Below are 20,192 nucleotides of genomic sequence, written 5' to 3'. Positions count from 1 at the left end.
AGAAACACTCTTGAAGGACAAAATGTCTGAAAGTCGACTTCCTCTTCTAACATTTAAACTCAGAGCACATTATTCCACAACTCACTGACTCTATTAATACATATTTCACTAAATGGCTGCTGCAGGACATCAAACCAAAACTAAATCATGTCATTAAATCATTTGTATCCTGTTTTTTTACTGTTCTCTACTAATAAAGTCGCTCACAGCAGTGACGTGAAATCTGGAGACAAATGTGAAAATGTCTTGTGACAGAAAAGAGACAGTGGACTGATCCATTATATGACAGATCTTATCTCTCATTATATGTTTTATAATATTTACTTTGAATTTTATTGATGTCATTTCTACATAAACATTATGTCATTTTAAAGGGTATAAAAACAGTCACTGTCCTTCTGTTCATGAGACTTTCTGTGCAGCTTGGAGTGTTAAATAACTGATTAAAAACAAATACTGACAAGTTGATTTAACCAAGAGGCAGAAATTGTTCTAATAACCTGTTGTGTTATTATAAAATATGAAAGTCTCAGGTGTGTTCAGGTGGGTTTTGTTTGTAGGGGCAATGACGTCTCTCACTGACGTCACGTCGAGAGTCAACACGCACGTTTCTCTGATATCTTTTAATCTAAAAGAGTCAATCTGGTCATCTGTTGTTTATTTAAAACATTTATCTGCAAAGTAAAAATTAGAATCTCTTCCTCTGAGAAGTGATCAGGAGCAGAAATACTCGAGTGACGTAACGGGCCTACTTTAAGTACTAACACTGAGAGCCGACGTGTTCCTGCTGACTGCTGCTCAGTGATGAAGTTCTATTTGTACTAATTAAATAAAGCTTCAGACTCCTGGATGTCCTTTTACTGCCTCCTCATCAGTCCTGGACTGTAAATACAACCACAGATTATTCACCGACACCAACAGCTGCTCTGCAGCCGCGTTTAGTGCGTCAGACAGCGGGAGAGCGGCGGCTCGTCTCGGCCTCCTCCACAGGCTGATTCAGGCAGAGACAAAATGGCGGAACAGTTGTTTCTCCTCCGTCGTCTCGAGTTTAAACTTATACGAGTTCGTCGAGAAATAAACAACCGAGCTTCACTTTTTGTTCTGTTTCCAGTGTAACAATGAAAAGTAGAGCTTGTGTTAGCGAGTCCAACATGTTAGATTCATTACATTACCTTCAGCTGGAGGTTCAGACGGAGAAAACTATCTGCGACACACCTGTAAGAGAAAGTGAAACTAAAGTGTGAGGAGGAAACATCCAGAGAGGCGTGTGACTGACTGGGAGTCTTCCTGTTAGACTGAGGGCGCTGCAGCACGACCCACAACCAGCTAACACATGCCGAATTTACAAGAAGGCCCAAATAATGAAGAATCAGTCACAAACAGCGTTTCAGGAGCTTATAAAGTGTCTCCTGACTCAAAAACTTTCTAAACAGAGAGATTTCATCAGGGCCGGCTCCTGAGAGCGTTTCATTAACAGTGAGGAGGAATTCAGTTCCAGCAGCTTCTCCTGCACATCAGCTCACACATGAGAAACGTTACTGTGTTTGTCAGACAGACAGAAAAGAGACGAATGAACAGAACGACTCAGGAAAAACTTGTCAGTATTTTTATTTTCTAAACAATTTCAGTTCTTAAGAAAGATCAAGAAGTGCTCGTGAGCCGTGATGTGATTTCTTCTTTGGTGGCACAGTGACGACATCATTCAGTCATTTTCAACATCAGCATCGAGTCTCCATCGACACTTTTCCTGTTATCGTTCTTAATGAAGTGTTGAAAACGACGTGAGATCCTCTGGTTGATTTGTCGGGTTCTTGCGGCTCTAGTCGACGACCAGCGAGCTCCTCACTGTGGGGAACAACTCGAAGAATCCCTGCAGGAGGAAGCAGACGGGAAGTTAACATGGAGGACAGGGATGAAAACAACACGTTACTTGTCACTCATGGAGGAATTTACACTGAGAATGTGTGAACAAAGACAAGTCGGTTAGCAGAACTGACAGTTAGATGTTTAGATGTTAATTATAAAACCCTGCGAAACAAGTTCTGTTAACTGAATATTAATCTGGAGTCCTTCGTCGTTTCCGGCCTCGCTGTGTCAGAACGATGGGATGTTGTGAAACAAGTTGTGACTCACACCACCCACGTTAGAAACCTGACGGGTGACATGCTTCAGTCTGTATTCGAGGTCAGAAACTCAACAGGGTGCAGAGAGTCAGGAAAACAATCACTTGATTATGATCACTTGTAATAATCTGTGATAGCAGGGTGCACGACGCTCACTGCTGAACCAATCAGAAGGTTTACGTTTGTTTGTGTGCACGTTTGTTTCTGAAAAAGTGCGTCCAGATCATAAAAACTAGTCTGCATCACTTAGAAGTCGTCATTTAAGATGCAGAGATTATAATCATGTTGGATTAAACTGAATCAAATCCTGAAGTGCGTTCAGATTCAACTGCTACAGGGTTTAAATGTGCACAGTGAAAAAGCTCCTGGGCAACAAAAACTACATGTGCAAAAGAAAATACCAAAAATAAAGAAAAGATGACGGTCAGAGACCTTCCTGAGAGAGGGTGCGCTTGTTTCACAGACGGGGTTACCTTGAAGAGGGTGGTGCTCTGCAGGACGCTGGAGGTGCAGCACATCTCTCTGATGGAGTGCATGGAGAGCTGCGGAGCGCCGATGTCCAACACGGGGACGCCGAGGCGGGCGGCCAGGATCGGTCCAATGGTGGTTCCACACGGGCTGTCGTTACGGACCATCACGTCCTGCAGGAGGAGGAAGGACACGTCAAACTGTCCTCAGTGGAACTGCTCCTTTAATACAGATCGATGATTTCTCTGCTTGTTATTTGTCAGTTTTCTTTGCCTACATGTGATATTTGAAGATGATTCAAATCTTCTTTGTGTTTTTTTTATCCTCTTCTACAGCTGGAAACAAAAACATCTCTCTAATCTTTTCACATGGATTATTTTGTTTTTGTTGTCGTGTCGTCCTCGAGCAGCAACGCCACACGTTGCTAGGAGACGTGAGTTTGACTGCCCACACACACACACACACACACACACACACACACACACACACACACACACACACACACACACACACACACACACACACACACACACACACACACACACTCTGTACCTGCAGAGGCACCCCGACCTTGCTGGCCACCTCCCTGACGACGGAGGCGGTGACGGCGGTGGTGGCGTAGCGCTGGTTGCTGTTGAACTTGATCACTGGACCCTGAGAGGAGAATTAATCATATCATCTCAGAATATTCTCTGATTTCTGTTAAATATTGATCCTTTCATTGATTAATGTTCATCACTCATCAGATTTAAGCCTGAAATTATTAATCAGTGTCATCAGAAACCAAACACACAAAGAAATCCCTCAAATAACAACAAACTGGCAGCTTTTTGTTTATCTGAAGATAAAACTAAAGATTATTTATTGCAGATCTTTACTGAATTATCAAAGTCAGTGTTGGACACAAAAGCTACTGACTGAGATCGTCAACATGACAGAAAAGGTGTTTAATCAATTAAATGATTAATAATAATTTGGTTTAATAATAAATGACAGAAAACCAGGTTTGTGAGTTTGTTTCGTCTTTTTAAAACGATGGAGAAATGAAGAAATGTCGCCACCTTGTGGAAAGCCGGCCGATGGTTCTCCTCGTGTTTCTCTCTGAGAGGAAAATCAACGGTTTAGATAAAATAACAGAAATCATCAGAACAAACGTCACATTGATGACATCACATCAGATATTGTGTGTCTGTGCGGACACTGACTGGTAGTTGGGGTGGATGGCGTGCGCCATGTCGGCGCTGATCATGAAGGAGCGCGGCGCCGCCTGTTGGAAGGCGGTGAGGTTGGCGGCGGAGGAGGCGAGGCGGCTGAGGATGAGCTCCGTCAGGTTGGACTGAGCTCCCTGAGCGCTCTCTGAGCCCACCTACAGAAACACAATGCACAGAACATGGAGTCCAGTGTTTCTGCTACTGGATCAGTTCAGTACCGACCGGTTCTGGTCACTCTCATCAGACTCACCTCCTCGTTATCGTACAGAGTGATCATCCGCACGTTGGGATCTTTGGACAGAGAGTCTCCAGAACAGGAGTCCACCAGCGCCTGAGGGACGACAGTCAGACAGGAAGACGAGAGATGAAAAGTTTCAACTAAACAGAAATTATTTTTGACTTTCAGTTGACACAGAAGACGACGGACATCCTCAAACATTCACGAAACACAGGACAACAGACTAAAGACCCAGAAGAAGAAAGTGAGTCGTGTCGGAGGAAACAGACTGTCGCTGCTCTGACAGTGAAGGTGAAGCTGACCTGCAGGGCGCAGTAGCAGCTGTGGAGGTTATCCAGGCGAGGAGAGTAGATGAACTCCTCGTACACTCCGCCCAGCGCCTGCACAGACAGAAGACACCAGACATGTTAATCTACCGGAGGACAGACGGAACGTACCTCAGTGACAGGAAGTCAGCGGTTGATGTTCAGACTCACCGCGGGCTGAGTGTCGGTCAGACAGAGCTCAAAGTCCAGCAGAGCTTCAGGCTCGACGCCGAGCTCTGAACACAGAACCTTCACCAGCGCCGGGTGGTGCTTCTCCGCCTGAGGAGGGAAAACACAACCGCTTTTATTCTGAAACCACTCGATTTGAAAACCTTTCTTGTTGTTTATAACTGAAGCTGATATAAAATATAACTGAGTCGTCAGATCATCAGATGTGAGTTTTACCGTGCTGGTGGCACAGCTGGCGTCTCCGGAGGACGCAGAGCCCGTCTCCAGCTCCTCCTGGACGGCGGTGGCGATGATCGGCACACTGACACACAAACACACACATCAGTGTTGGTACAAGAAGTTGTATTTATGAACAAAATAAACACATTTTGTGTCTCTGAACTCGACATCTGAATCTGATATAGTTTGAGGTGTGGCGTCGCTCACAGGTGGTTCTCCTTGTTTGGGCCGAAGGAGTCGTTGATGTCTCTCTGCAGGTGGATGGCCAGGTGAGGGATCCTGAGCAGAGGCCTGGGCACGTGAACCAGCCGGTGAACCAGCCTGCTGTCGCTCTGACACAGGAAGAGGAAGAGGAAGAGGAAGAGGGAAAGTTGATCCCATATGTGTGAGATGTGTTGTGTGAGACAACAAGATTAAGACTCGTAAACACTTAAAAACTTTTGTATGTAAAAGATTCTACAGGATTTAACATTAGCTGTTCTATCTGTAAATGATTAATCCGGACACCAGCCGTCCTCCTGGTACCTTGACCATGACGCGGCCGGCGATGGTCAGGTCACGGTCGAACCAGGTGTTCCAGATGCCGCCGCCGTAACACTCCACCCCGACCTGCAGGCAGCCCTGCTTCGTCCTCTTCGACCTCGGCTTCACCTGAAACACACACACGTCCTCTGTCAGGTGATCTACGGCGACACGCAGACAGACGGCTGGACTCCGTCTGCTTTCTATGAATGTAAAGAAACGTGAAGAGGGCGACTGTGATGGACAGGTGGCAGAGGGCGGGCTCTCACCCTGAGACAGGGGCTGTCTGTGTGCGCTCCAATCATGGAGAAGCCGTTTCCTGGCAGGTAGAGTCCACCGACAGCGAAGGCGATGAGGCTGGAGAAGTTCCTGGTCACAAAGTACTGCAGAGAGAGAGGACGGGGTGTAAATGTTCAAGATCATCCAACAAGAACCTTCAAATATTCCCTTAAATCATGATACTCTCTGTGTTTTACAGCTTTAGACAAGGAGGTGATACATGTTTTATTCTGAAATCGTTGACTCATCGTCAGTATGTAACAGCTGAAACGAGAGAACAAGACCGACCTTGGTGGACGGCTTGATGTCCCACTGCTCCGTCTCCTTCAGCTCGATGAAGCCGGCCTCCAACAGACGCCGCCGGCATTCTTCAACCACTGCAGACAAAAACCAGAGACAGACTGAAGCTGGAGTCTCTGATGTTATTAGGTTTGGTAAAAGTCAGAGTGATTCTTCATCGGGAGCTGAAACTGACTCCAAGAGGCAAGAAACTGAATTTAATCAGGTTTCCATTTTCACGACTTTACAGCTTTTCTGCAGTGACTGAAAACTCTGTGTCGACTCCTCCGACTGTTTCAGCTTACATCTGTATTTGTTCCACTTTAAAACACTTTCACTGCAGAAAAGATCTGATTTTTAATTACGTGTCTGTTAAACTGAAACATCGAGTTGTTTTTCAATGTTTCTACTTCAACTACTTTTAAGAAATGGTCATATAACTCGTTGGTTCATCCAAAGTACTTTTGTCTCCTTCAGTCGCAGCCGGAGGTCACAGTGCGAAGTTGAGACACATTATGAAATCTCTGCTCCATCTGCAGACTTTATCTTATCTCCGGCTCAAAGTCGTCCGATTATCTTGTGAACGCTGACACATGCACATTTCTTTGTCCTCATATTAAACTCAGAACAGCTGCAGGGTCGCAACGTCTTATCAAACACAACCTTTGTTTCAACGCCTCATCTCAAATAGTGGAAATTATAAAAGACGTGAGATTCTTTCAGCAGAAGTTCAAACAGTTTAAATGTTCTCACGACTTTAATGCAGCTTACTGCCAATATCACTGCTGCACAATCAATCAATCAATCAATATATATATTTATATATAGACATGCACCACTCTGCTGTCCTGTATTATTATTCTGCAGACTCTTTATTTATTATTGTATTATTATAATAATTACTGTTATTCTATTTACTAATCAAACATTTCTGTGAGTGAACTTGTACAATCAGCATGTTAAATCTTGACTGGTTGTGGGTTTTTATAGGAATAAAGTTAAATAAAAAGTTAAAAAATAAATAAATAAAGTTTAATGTTTACCTGCTCAGTCTTTCTGTCCTGCAGTTTTATTTCTGACTGAGATTTCAGCGCATTTATAAAAAGATCTCAGAGTTTACTCAAACACAGGTAATATCTCATGCATAAGATGTATCTGAACACATGTTTTAACCTCTCCTGCTGGTTTAAATGTCAGTGTTTGTGCTCGTCACAGTGAATAAAGGAACTAGCTGGTGAATTAAAGGTTCAGTCCGCAGTGTTTCAGACTCACCGTGGTACGGAGACACTCCTCTGTTGACGAACTGCAGGAACTCCCTGGCTGCAGCCTGCACGGCCTCCTTGGAGCTCTTCATGATCACAGACTGAACACAGAAGTCACAAACACTCAGAATCAAACAATCAAAGCTTCAGCAGCAGATTCACAGCAGGGAATGAGACAGCACAGCGAGCAGCTAGCTAACCCGGCGACGAGTTCAAACCTCGGACACTAACCGCGAGATTTTAGCTTGTTTACTTTTACGACTTCTCGATAAGCCAGAGATGTGTACTAAACTTTTAACGACTGGTGACAGTATGGTCATAAAATGACAATTACCCTCAAACTTTATTATAACCACGTCATTAACACGTAAAAGCCAGACCTGTCCGATAAAGGACGCACCGCTACTTAGCTAACCTTTGCTAGCTTAACCTGTACGGGACAACTGTCCGCCTCGTCTTCTTCGCTGCTCTTCTTCTTCTTCTGCCCAAAGTCAAAGCAGCTATCGGTGCCGGAGCAACACCTCCACATACCGCAGCGGCTCTAATCATCTTTATGACACTTACCTGCATTAATTGGACTTTCTGATCAAACTCTGAACTCCGAACAGGGACACAGATGACAGGAAGACAGCGAGCAGCTGACAGGAGCTGCTTTCACACATGGCGCCACAGCGACACCCAGCGGCCAGGCGGTGTAACTACAACACCGTCAGTCAGACACAGACAACTTTAGACACTTTTAATTTATCTTTTAATTATGAATATTCACGTCATTATTCCTTCTGATAAATCTGAGTTGACTTTGTGGGGGTCTTGAGAGATAAGTAATGTTAGAAGAGGATATAAGTAAATGAATAAAAGGCGAGAGAGAAAGAAAGAAAGAAAGAAAGAAAGAAAGAAAGAAAGAAAGAAAGAAAGAAAGAAAGAAAGAAAGAAAGATGTATATGGTGGCAGCCACCGTCAATATGTATGGAAGTACAATTCTGCCATTATAAGAAAATTATGAGATAAAGAGTCACAACTAGGAGTTAGAAAGTCAAGAATATCAAATAAATAATCCAAATTATGAGTTAAAAAATCATGAATATTAAAATAGATGTCAGAATTATTCTTTAAAAGTCAAGATTATGATAAAAAAAAGTCAAAATTACAAGATAAAATGTCTAAAGTGCAAGATAAAAAGTCAAAATGATGATAGAAAAGTCAGATTTATGAGATCGATTTAAGTCACAAATATGAAATAAAAATTCAAAACTATGATAAAAAGGTACAATTATCAGATAGAAAGTCACATTATGAGATCAAAGACAAAGACTTGATTCTTAGTTAACTGCCACATAAAGTGTCAAGCTACTGTCCTTGATATCCCACAATTCCTTGCATACCATTAATTTGTTTACTGGGGAGTTTGCATGATCAACAGAGAAATATTAAGTAGTCAAGGTGTATTTAATGAATGTTTTCATAATGTGTTGAAGTGAAACATCGAGGCTGGAAAATGATTTTGATTATAAATTGAACTCTCTCTCCCTGATTTTACTGTATTGTCTGAAACCAGAGACCTCCTCTTCTTTATCTCCTTCTGACTCACTCGTGTAAATTTACTCTCTGTTTCCCATGAAGACATTTATCACCACAGGAGCCGGCCTTATATAGTCCTGAACCACGAGGGAGGAGGGAGACTGAGGAGGAGGAGGAGAGCCACAAGACGATGAAGAGATGTTTATATCAGCTGTCAGCTCCCAACGTCTGTCCTGCTGCTGAGGAAGCCCAGGGGACGAACACACACACACACACACACACACACACACACACACGCACACACACGCACACACACACCTACGCACACACACGCACACACACACACACACACACACACGCACACACACACACACACACACACACTCTTGTTAGCATCATTCTCTATTAATAGAAGTGAGAGCAACAGGCTGCAGTGTGTTGGACATACTGGGAGAAAACAGTGTCTTAATGGTTCAGTGGTCTGACTGACTGGGTGGTCTGTCTCTTTAAGGCCCCGCCTCCTGAACACCCAGTCAGCTCTGATTGGTCGGCTCACACACGCCTGAGACCGCACCGCTAACAGCAACAGAGCAGCTGCTGAATCAACCGTTACGCACCAGACCAGCATCATTTCTAGAAATGTGTGTCTCAGTGATGTAGTGTCATGTCACAAAGTCACAGAATTAAAGGTGAGATTACTGAGGAGGCGTTCAGGTGCAGTGTTTTCTGTGGGAGAGAGGAGCTTCTTTGACCTTTTTAACTTCATAGATCATTTACATGCACAGTAGCCTCTATCACAGTGATGGACAGGAAAACAAATGAGAGAGCACATATCATCCTCCTGAAGTGTTTTTTTAATCCATCCAGATATTTGTTGATCGAGTTGCAGAGATCTGGAGCAACATTGTCTCAATGTCACTCGGCTTTTGGGGTGAACTGTCCCTTTGAATAGATGTTATGGCCCAGATACCTGTTCAGTCATCCACCCCTACTTCTCATGGTTTGATATTTGACATGTGCTGCAGGTGTTTCAGCTCTGATAAAATTAATGATGGCTCATTAAAATCTACTGAGCAGCACTTAGTGTCAGTAAGTCACGACATCGAGCTGGAACTGAAACACCTCAGTGAGCTGCGGCCTTAATTAATCAAGGTAGAAAAGGTCTGTTAATCCTTAAGAGCTGCAGGATTAAAGACATTTAAACCTTTTTGTGACAAACTCAGAGTCAAAGGAGAGTAAAGTAACACATCACATTTAGTTTCTGTTGCGACTTTCCAGTCCCTTAAAGTCGCTTGAGAGGTAGAATAGGTCCTGTATATTTGTGACACGCTGTTGCTGATCCAGAGAAGCACGCTGAGTCCAGGTAAGTTTCAACGGATTTAATAACAAACGAGACTTCAACGGCTTTCAATGTTACACACGCGCACAGATGGAAAAACGTGTACACTTATTATTTGCGTAATGTGTATCCAAATGAAAGAACAGAACAAAAGCGGTCAACAAGAATTACAGCTACCCCTCTTCCTCTCTCCATCCCCAGTGCAGGTGACCCAGCCCCTATTGTAACCTGCGCCTGTCATCTAAGGTGCCCACGTGACGCCCATGTGACGCCCATATCGCCATGACAACCAAACCAAAGCAAACTGAAACCCAAATTATCCCAAACCAAGTGTGGCTCCTACAGTTTCAGATGTTTTCTCAGTGGGACTAGCAGCTTCTAAGCCCACCATAGAGCCTACAACAGCCAGTGAGCAATCACCAGAAGATAGCCAGAAGATCCACTCTGTCTTCTTCCTCTTCACTCTTGAGCCACTTACACACCAGCCTCCAGATGATTGATGCACCATGTAGCCAATGTGATTCCAGATCCTGTCATATGTAGTTTATATCAGTTTTTAAAGCCCTAAACTTGGAAATTATGCAAGTTTATAGGCTGCTTCTCAACCTCAGCACTTGTTTTGACTCTGCTATCAACACAAAGTTAGTGTAAATGAGGAAATAGATAACTATAATGAGTTTTGAGTTGTTTTTAGGCAACACATTTGCATTTTTTTTTTTTTTTTGCAAGATGCCTGAATATTTCCTGGTGTTAAGTGTTGTTTATCACACATAGTGTTACAGCTCATCTGCAGGCTGATCTTTGCATCAAAGAAAATGAATCCTCCAGGATTAAAATAAGGTAAATTATATTCCTGACGACTGTCATCAGTTGATTTTAAGTTTTCTTTTCCCTTTAAGCAGAATTCAGCAGGACTCCGGTGAGTCTGCTGGCAGAGGAAACCTCCTTGTAAATCCACTTCACTGTCACACACTCTAATGAGATCATCATTAACAGCACATATTGTTTGGGAATGTGGGCTTTCTCCTTCTCTGCAGTCTCACGCTGAACACTGTGCGACTCTCGGATGGGATAGTTTTCCTTTTAAAGGCAGGATGGTTGAAGCTCTTCCTCCACGCCTGCCGTCATTAACAACCTGCGCCGCCTCGCCATGTGAGGACGGCGGCGAGGTCTGAAAGCCACCGTCCATCATTGCGTCCTCACATCGTTATGTCGTGAGATCACAGAGTGGGAGGAGGAGGATTTAGGGACAAAAATGAATTGATTAATGCTGCAGAAAGGTTGTGATCGTGACAGGAAACAGGACAACAAGTTCATCCACCCTGACGAAAACTCAGCTCCACTCATTCACTTCAATGAGATGCTGTGTTAGCTCAGTTTCCAGTGCAGGAAAAGCTGCATTTCTGTTTCTGTGCAGTGTTTTGGCGTCTGAGCCTTCAAACTCAGGAAAACGCCTTTTCAACAGCCTTCCTGCAGCAATACTCCCCCACAAGCACCAACCCACTCACCAGAATAAATGTGAGCTGAGTTCATTTCTGCAGAAACACAGAAGAAGTTCCAACTGAACTTTTTTTTTTGTTTGTTTAGGTTGATTTTTATATGTCTCTCTTGTCACAACGCTGTGTTTAGGCTCTGGTTAGGTTTAGGCACAAACATCACCTGGTAAGGGTTAGAAAACATCACGGTTTGGCATGAAATACCTGTTTTAGTCACCAAGAAACCTGCTGGAAATGTGTCTACTTAAGTTGTTGTAATTCTGGTTATTTTGCCTTACTATTCAACATGGGTTGGACCTGAAGGGTTAAAATCCAAATGTTCAGGGACATGAATCTGTGATGTACTCAGTCATGTTTCAGCTGCTTCTATCAGTTTGTTTCATAAATCGTTGGGATGATTTTGAAGGAGTAAAGATGGAAAATGATGATGGAAGGAGAAGGTGAGGGGAGATGAAAGGAGGCAAGGAGGGATATAAGAGGAGGGAGTGAAGGAGTTGATGGAGGGAGAAGAGGAGGAGGAAGGGAGAAAAAGAGGAAAAGAAAGAAAGAAATAGTGATGAACAGAAGAAGAAGACGGGGGGGGCAGTTGGAGGAGGGGGTGAAAAGAAGCGAGGGAGGGGTAACTACAAATAGCCCGGGGCAGTAAGTCCTCCCTCAGTGCTCCCCTCTGCTGCAGCCCTCTCCAGGCTCTCCTCGTCCTCCAACATGGCCTCCTACAGCTCCTCCGCCCAAACCGCCTCCTCCTACCGGCGCACCTTCGGCCAAGGCGCCTACGCCTCGCCCTCCCTGAACCGCTCCCTGCTGGGTCACAGGGGCGGCGGTGGTGGAGGCCACGTCTCCTCCAGGGTCTACGAGGTGACCCGGACCAGCACGACGCCGACCTACCGCGTCTCCTCCTCAGGCTACTATGGCAAGCCCCTGTCGGCCTCCCGCGCCTCCATGGGGCGCTCCTACGCCGGCATGGGCGAGACGCTGGACTTCAGCCTGGCCGACGCCCTCAACCAGGAGTTCCTGACCACACGGACCAACGAGAAGGTCGAGCTGCAGCACCTGAACGACCGCTTCGCCAGCTACATCGAGAAGGTCCGATTCTTGGAGACGCAGAACCAGGCGCTGTCGGTGGAGGTGGAGCGTCTGCGAGGCCGCGAGCCAACACGCATCGCCGACCTGTACGAGGAGGAGATGAGCGAGCTGAGGAGGCAGGTGGAGATCTTGACCAATCAGAGGTCGCGCATTGAGGTGGAGCGGGACAACCTGGTCGACGACCTGGACAAGCTGAAACTCAGGTGGGAGGGGCCAGACGGCGTGTGTGTGTGTGTGTGTGTGTGTGTGTGTGTGTGTGTGTATGTGTGTGTGAAGTGTGACGGAAATATAGAAAAACAAGAAAGACAGAAGAGTTTGTGGAAGTCGGAGGGAGAAAAAATATAAATATGATAAAAAAAGTGACTTTAATAAGATTGTATAAGTTAATAGAAAATCGAAGAATGATTGTAGGAACGTGTGATGACACACAGACGAGCGAGTCTCATTATCAGCTGTTTGTTGTGGTTACAGGAAGCAGCTTCACTCCCTGACGAGTGTGTTTGTTCTTTAAAGACCACTTACATACTTCACATCACTCCGTGTAAAACAGGACGGCTACAGCACAAGAAGTAAAGAGTTTGAGGAGAAAATGACTTAATATTGTTGAATCATCTGTCAGTGCAGCAGTTTCAGATATTTAAAGACTTTGATTCAAGTACTACCCATACTGCCATCTTTTATTTTATTTACACCATATCTTGACTTTTGGGTAATTTATACAACACTGAAACCAGGAAAACAGTCTACGTTATGAGAATCAAGCCACATACTGTTCAAATCTCTTTATGAAACATTTTCTTTTTGTCCCTTTTGTTCAACTACTAAAACAAACAATGCATAAAAAATGGATTAAGAATTTTGAGAATATTAAGTGTATTTTAAAGTGTTTTCCATAAAAAAGCATGTTCTTCCATTAGTGGACCAGTGGACCACACTGCACGACCGTTTTTTGGTCTTTTTGGTCTTTATTCTGAGTTTGTGTCTCAGCTGATCATAAATAAGATCTCAGAATAATCTCCACACCACAGGAGGATGGTGGACGATGACTCATTGTTTATGCAGTGGGACAAGAATTATATTCAAACAAGCCGAGGTTCAACTCGCCTACACGCCTCTTATAGACTGTGTTTTAGGACGGAGGATGCAGAAAGACGAGTACTCGACATATAAACTCAAGACAGAGAGAGGTCAGCCACAGAAACATGGAGGTGTTGGACGGTTCCATAATGAGACGCCTCCAGGTGTCACTGACAGCTGCTTCACTCCCTCACCTGGACAAGGAAATACCAGTTGAGGGAGGGTGTTGTAAAACATTAAAACTAGTATTTCTGTCAGTCCTGAGATGACAGCTGTTTGACTGACAGCTCATTTGAGCAGGTAGGAGCGTATGTGCCCGCCCCAAAAGAGTCGACAACAGCCAATGAGTGATCATGTAGATCAGTGACGATGTTTGGGTATGTTAATTCTGCATTTTAGGAACTGGGTACTTTGCCTTTAAAATCCAGCAGTGATACTCAAGCAAAATATCTGAATACTTTTTCCAATACTGAATATTGAACCCAGTAGCTCCCAGTGTCAGCTTCAGTTTTACTACCAGTCATCCTGCTGTTGTTGATCTTCATATAATCTGTTGTTTCACTATAAAAACGATGGATGATGTTTGTGTGTTGCTGCTTCGTTCTGACCAAAGTTAGAGCTGATCACACACACACACACACACACACACACACACACACACACACACACACACACACACACACACACACACACACGCACCATGTTTAAGCTGTGGTCTTCTATAAAAGGAGAGGAACGAGCTCCCACACATCTGCTCCCATCATCTCAGATGACCTGTTCTTTCTCTTCTGGCTCTGAGGTTTACATGTCGAGTGTCAGATTCAGAGACGACAGTTTAAATATCAAACCATAACTGGAAGATTCCTTTACAAGAGCTTTTTATTAGAATAAAACATTAATGGGGCTTTTATCTCCTTTACTCCCTGCCAGGATTTTTTGTGATTCAGGCTCAGCAAATAAAAAGAGCATCTGCTCTCTGCAGGACAGGATTACAACAACATCTGGAGATACGTGACAGCTTTTATTACAGTTGTTCGCTCACTTTTCTCCTTTTGGTTTTTAGATGTTTTACAGAGAAAATCATTTTCCAACAAATGTTTAAAACTACTTTAAATGGTGAACCTCCTGACAGCCATGTCTTTTGGTTTTTTTTCATGTGAACTGTTTGGTTAAAAGCGAACACATCTGTCAATTTGCTGAAAAACATATTTCCTTAACATTTCTTCGTCTCCTGCAGACTTCAAGATGAAATTCTGCAAAAAGAGGAAGCAGAAAACAATCTGGCTGCTTTCAGAGCGGTGAGTCCTTGTATATTACAGTCAGCACTGTATGTTACTATAAAATATGTTTACATGAGATTAATAATGTATATTTTACTGTTTCTCTCTAAAAAGTATCAAGAATGATCTTTGGTGAAACTTTAGAAATGTTTTTTACATCCTTGAAGTGAATAAAAGGTTCAACTTTGGAGACAGCAAAAGAATCATACCACTACTTTTGATTTTCCCAGTTTGTAAACTGCTTGACTGATGTGTTGCAGGACGTGGACGCTGCCACTCTGGCCCGTCTGGACCTGGAGCGACGCATCGAGACGCTGCAGGAGGAGATCGCCTTCCTGAAGAAGATCCACGAGGAGGTTCTCTCTTCTTCCTCTTCTGATTTTCTCTCTCTGTTCATACAGCACACATCACTATATTTATTTAGATTATTTTGGGGCACATATGATTATTTTAAAGTAATTTAGGGATAAAAATGACAAAGTTTAGGGAACAAAACAAACAGTTTATCTGTGATGCACATTTAATTCATGCAAAAAGCTCAGAGAGTTTAATTTAATTCCCTGTTGTGTCTGTGTGTGTCTGTTGGCATCTGTTGTTACATCTGTGTGTGTGTGTGTCTGTGTGTGTAGAGGACTGGGTAGTAATCCACAGTTACACACACACACACACAAACACACAGAGTTTGAATACCGGCAGTTTCAGCACAGCGCTGAAATCTCCCACAGCAGATGTACGGCTAAAATAACTCCGTGTACCAGCAGCTCAGGTCCACGAGTCTGAGCAGCACCGGCCTGCAAGCTTAGATCTGTGTGTGTTTGTGTGTGTGTGTGTGTGTGTGTGTGTGTGTGTGTGTGTGTGTGTGTCCATCCTGAGACTGATAAGCTACATGACGCCGAAGCCAAGCGGCTGCTGCGGCGTCTCTTCAGGCTGATATGAGGCGTCAGGATATAAAGTTGTTAATCTCAATCTTAAACATCTACATCATCTCAAATACGATTCACATTTAGCTGATAACTTGTCTGCTTTCACTTCATTAAGGTTTAAGATGTTCGTAAAAAATCAGAATAGAACAACGACTCGGATTCATGTCACCAGTCTTGTCAGTCTCAGGATGTAAACACAATGATCTGACTGAAGGAACCTTAAAAAGCAGCTCCGGGACTAAAAGTTCTGGGTACTTTGGATGAAAATGCATCTTCAGGGTGTCACTTCCAGGCTCAAGACTTGTGCACACATCCTGTAAGAGAACCAGTCTTTTTAGTCCTCTAACCTGACCGTCCTCCTCCTCCTGCAGGAGATCCGTGAGCTGCAGGCACAGATGCAGGAGACTCAGGTGCAGATCCAGATGGACATGTCCAAGCCGGACCTGACGGCGGCGCTCAGAGACATCAGAGCCCAGTACGAGGGCATCGCCGCCAAGAACATCGCTGAGGCCGAGGACTGGTACAAGTCAAAGGTGAGAGAGGGTCAACCAGAGTTTAGATTATAAACACATTCTTACCTGTAGTTCCTGACCTTTGACCTTTGTCCCCCCAGGTGTCGGACCTGAACCAGGCGGTGAGTAAGAACAACGAGGCCCTGAAGCAGGCCCGGCAGGAGACCATGGAGTTCAGACACCAGATCCAGTCCTACACCTGCGAGATCGACTCGCTCAAAGGCACCGTACGTCTCACACACGTAAAGATTTGAAGCTCGTGCTGTTCGATCCGATTCACAACAAACCCATCTCTCTGAATCCAGAATGAGTCCCTGATGAGGCAGATGAGGGACATGGAGGACCGTCACGGACTGGAGGCCAGCGGCTTCCAGGACACCATCGCCCGGCTGGAGGCGGAAATCGCCAACATGAAGGACGAGATGGCGCGCCACCTCCGGGAGTACCAGGACCTGCTCAACGTCAAGATGGCGCTGGATGTGGAGATCGCCACCTACAGGAAGCTGCTGGAAGGAGAGGAGAGCAGGTGAGGGACTGATTCTCATACTAAATACCCAGTCACATGTTAGAATATCCAATTCGGATGTAAAAAATTGGTTTTCAGGTGAGAAACATGTCAAATTTGCTGATGGAAAGTTCTGATGGCGGGTTAAATAAAATCATAAAGGATATAAAACACCAACTGACAGTGAATTAATCATGATTTAGTCATGAAGATATGATGTAAATTATTATAATCTTCCTTTGTGTCTCTCCAGGATCACCCTGCCTGTGCAGACTTACTCCACTCTGAGCTTCAGAGGTACGAACACACCTGCGGTTCCCTGAACACACCTGCTGGTCCCTGAACACACCTGCTGTTCCCTGAACACACCTGCAGTTCCCTGAACACACCTGAAGTTCCCCGAACACACCACTAGAGGGCGCACGTCTCTATAAACAGCAGTCTGGAGCCTGAACTGACCCATAATGCAGTTCACCAGCAGATGACGCTTTTAAACCTGATTCATGATCCTTCATTATTTAAATACCAAATGGACACACAGTCCATAACACGATGAGCAGATTAAAGACTGAATAATTCATTAATGATGACATTCTGTGGCTTTAAGGAGTTTAAATGCTGCACGTGGTCTCATCTTCTGCTTCTAATACATCAGAAATCAATGTTAAATGTCTTTATCATATTAGAGAACAGCCTCAGTATTTGACCTTCTCTCATGCTGATGATGTTTCCTGGTTGTGTTTAAACAGAAACCAGCCCTGAGCACCAGCAGCGCGCCTCTGAGATGCACTCGAAGAAAACCGTCCTCATCAAGACCATCGAGACCCGCGATGGAGAGGTAAAATCCTCCAGAGGAGCCGGACTCACATCATCCACAGGAAACATTAACCTGTAATAACAAACAACAGTCTTGAGAGAAAAAAGGATTTATAAACAGCATTTTTCATGAACTGACCCATTTAAACTCTCTGAACCTAAACTAACAGGCTTACATCAGAATTGATCAGTACTCAGAGCGGGTCAGCACTCGCTTTTAGTTCATTCTGCCTGAAATATCCAGAATCAATAACCTGTACTGACACTGAGAAAACAGCTCTTTACCTCTAAAAGTTTTCAATTAGCCACAAAAGGTCGCAGGTCAGCTTCGACCTCTGGGCAGCAGCAGCGAGGACACAGCTTCTGTACATGTGGACCAGACTCAACCTAGACTCTGCTTTTTATTCTTCTAGTTATTTTTGCGTTTTTCATGGACAGAACATCTTAGAGAGGTGAGAGGAAACAACATGATGAGAGGAAGCCATGTACATTGTCTTTGACCTGATATAATTCAGATTCCGCTTGCAGTTTTGAAAATCACCTGCATGGTAGAACGAGGACACAGCTGCACCACATCATGATGTATTTTCACTTAATTTTAGGAGATAATAATCAGAATCAACAGTATTTAGACCTGGTGAGAGTTGATGAGTTGATATTCTGCACTGACATTAAAGAAACAGCTCTTTACCTTGTTACCTGTAAATCACCTGCAGGCAGAGTGACGACACAGCTGGACACATTTTTCCACTTCATTCAGGAGACGTTGCTTCCACGTAAACACACACCTACACACACATGCAGCGACTTGTTCAGTCAACGAGCGCCAAACAAATATTCTGTCCCACCTGAGCGGAGGCACGCTGCACCCGCAGCATCCTGGGAAAAAAAACATCCCAGGCGCGTTAAGACAAGTCATCGCTGTCCTCGTTCCCACTGTGTCGTCTCGTCTGGTTGCTCTCTGAGATTTCCCTGATAACTTTGTTGAGGTCGGCCTCTTAATCTTCCCCCTGCAAAGATGAAATGCTTTCAGTGCCCCAAAAACCACCGAGAGGTTCTTAGTTATTCTGTCTTTTCTTTTCTCTGAAAGCAGGTAACAAAACCATGAACACAGATCAGATTTCTGCAATGAAATGTCTAAAAACAAGAACAGATAATGTTGATTTTCAGGGTAAAATGTATCAATATCTGTGCTCATGAAGAAGGAAATCCTTACTGGGTAGCTGAGCAACGTTTGTTAGTTGAATTTCCTAAAAAACTTCCACTTAATCACACCTAATTCTGGATTAAGATAGATGATTTAGCTGGTTGTGGGCACATCTGTTGCAAAAAGTAAAAAACTAACCACTAAGTATTAAAGAACTAGAAGACAGGAAGAGAAATTAATCTGTAGGACAAAATTAGAGACATAAAAGATGTTTGAAGTGCAACACCTCCTGGCTGTTCTGCAGGAAGTCTACTATAAATAATATAAAACTTACAGGACATGAAAGAAGACAGAAGCACCAACATGCTTCAGTTGGTCCTGGAGCTGATTTACAACCATCCAATTATCTTTAATTGGCTGTGAGCACAAACTGTCAACACGCTGGATGAACGTGTGGTGGAACAAGACGGAGATTTCGTGTTCAGTGTATTTTTGTATCCGCGAGCGTCTCCTGACCGCCGCATGTGTTTCTGCCCTCCAGGTCGTCAGCGAGTCGACGCAGCACCAGCAGGACATCATGTAACGATGTACAGAAGATAAGAAGAAGAAACACAATCTGTCCTTCACTGACAGATAAAGACGACAAACAAGAAACGATGCTCAAAGAAAACAAAGTAAAAAAGACTTGACAAACTCAGATTACGGCCTGTACTGTTCTTGTTTGGAAGTTACTGTGATATGTGAATCTTTAATGTTATTGAGGGTTATTTATCTGCGTTTTCACACATACAGCAAGTTATGGCTGAAACATCTCCAACTATTTACATTTCTGTTTAACTGACTCCAAAAACATTAAATTCTCTGTTTGACTTAAAAATCTAGATTAAGGTGGATCACTGCAGGGGAGTAAAGATTAAAATTACAGATAGTGATGAAGACTGAAGATTTTAAACAAGAAGATGATTATGTTTTGGACCCAAAAGTACGAAAGAAGATTAGGGCCACTTTTGTAAAAGACGTTTTTGTCACATCGGCCTTTAATCCTCTTCCGTATGAACGAGGTTGCAAAAGTGTAAAAGCGTTCAGACGGCCTGCTGATTGAAATACTCCGGAGCTGCGTCCACTTCCTGTTCTTCAGTTTCATTTAAATGTCACAGGACAGTGTTTCCCACAGAGCGACAGTGATCCTGTGGCGTGTTGTTGTTGTTGTTGTGGATGATGACATTTGACGAGCATCTAAACGTGATAAACAACAACGCTGTGAAGTCTACGTGTGGGAAACACTGCAGAAAATCTACCGTTTCACATCAACTGAGCAAATCCTGCTTCAGCATCTAATCTTACTCCACTAAATGTTCACAGACGGATCCAAATCTACACTGAAAATGCAACAATATA

At 43.8% G+C, this 20,192-nt stretch overlaps 3 protein-coding genes across 5 annotated transcripts in view; 1 reads left to right on the top strand and 2 right to left on the bottom strand.

The window, feature by feature from the left end:
• LOC119015196 (NACHT, LRR and PYD domains-containing protein 12-like) overlaps window positions 1-20,192 on the bottom strand; it is a 208,229-nt gene that overhangs the window by 15,927 nt on the left and 172,110 nt on the right. The window lies entirely within an intron of this gene.
• On the bottom strand, window positions 1,585-7,808 carry LOC119015240 (aspartyl aminopeptidase). 3 transcript variants are annotated; one of them, XM_037091072.1, is made up of 15 exons: window positions 7,660-7,808; window positions 7,106-7,196; window positions 5,843-5,931; window positions 5,545-5,658; window positions 5,279-5,404; window positions 4,961-5,085; window positions 4,751-4,835; window positions 4,517-4,624; window positions 4,343-4,420; window positions 4,053-4,133; window positions 3,797-3,957; window positions 3,653-3,692; window positions 3,144-3,245; window positions 2,597-2,764; window positions 1,585-1,870 (listed from the first exon to the last, which is right to left on the bottom strand). In XM_037091072.1, exons 1-15 carry the CDS (start codon window positions 7,663-7,665, stop codon window positions 1,820-1,822), a joined length of 1,425 nt encoding a protein of 474 aa, XP_036946967.1. In that variant the 5' UTR covers window positions 7,666-7,808; the 3' UTR covers window positions 1,585-1,819. The 3 variants fall into 3 exon arrangements, with proteins under 3 accessions (XP_036946967.1, XP_036946966.1, XP_036946968.1); XM_037091071.1 differs by lacking the exon at window positions 7,660-7,808 and adding an exon at window positions 7,511-7,653; XM_037091073.1 differs by lacking the exon at window positions 7,660-7,808 and adding an exon at window positions 7,430-7,533.
• On the top strand, window positions 12,109-19,493 carry desmb (desmin b). The gene is made up of 9 exons (XM_037091078.1): window positions 12,109-12,737; window positions 14,849-14,909; window positions 15,152-15,247; window positions 16,186-16,347; window positions 16,428-16,553; window positions 16,632-16,852; window positions 17,085-17,128; window positions 17,581-17,669; window positions 19,336-19,493. The coding sequence occupies exons 1-9, from the start codon at window positions 12,157-12,159 to the stop codon at window positions 19,375-19,377; spliced, it is 1,422 nt and encodes a 473-aa protein (XP_036946973.1). The 5' UTR covers window positions 12,109-12,156; the 3' UTR covers window positions 19,378-19,493.

Source organism: Acanthopagrus latus, chromosome 24 (assembly GCF_904848185.1).
Source record: "Acanthopagrus latus isolate v.2019 chromosome 24, fAcaLat1.1, whole genome shotgun sequence".
Lineage (NCBI taxonomy): Eukaryota > Metazoa > Chordata > Actinopteri > Spariformes > Sparidae > Acanthopagrus > Acanthopagrus latus.
Note: the sequence above shows the minus strand (reverse complement) of the source record. Positions and strands in the feature narration are given on the sequence as shown.

Excerpts from the sequence above, each read along its gene's own strand:
- LOC119015240 (XM_037091071.1), bottom strand. The coding sequence starts at position 7,624 with ATGTGGAGGTGTTGCTCCGGCACCGATAGCTGCTTTGACTTTGGGCAG. Across the intron at positions 3,693-3,796 it reads GCCATCCACCCCAACTACCA|AGAGAAACACGAGGAGAACC; the intron begins GTCAGTGTCCGC and ends TTTTCCTCTCAG. Across the intron at positions 3,246-3,652 it reads ATCGGCCGGCTTTCCACAAG|GGTCCAGTGATCAAGTTCAA; the intron begins GTGGCGACATTT and ends TTCTCCTCTCAG.
- desmb (XM_037091078.1), top strand. The coding sequence starts at position 12,157 with ATGGCCTCCTACAGCTCCTCCGCCCAAACCGCCTCCTCCTACCGGCGC. Across the intron at positions 16,348-16,427 it reads AGGACTGGTACAAGTCAAAG|GTGTCGGACCTGAACCAGGC; the intron begins GTGAGAGAGGGT and ends TTGTCCCCCCAG. Across the intron at positions 16,554-16,631 it reads TCGACTCGCTCAAAGGCACC|AATGAGTCCCTGATGAGGCA; the intron begins GTACGTCTCACA and ends CTCTGAATCCAG.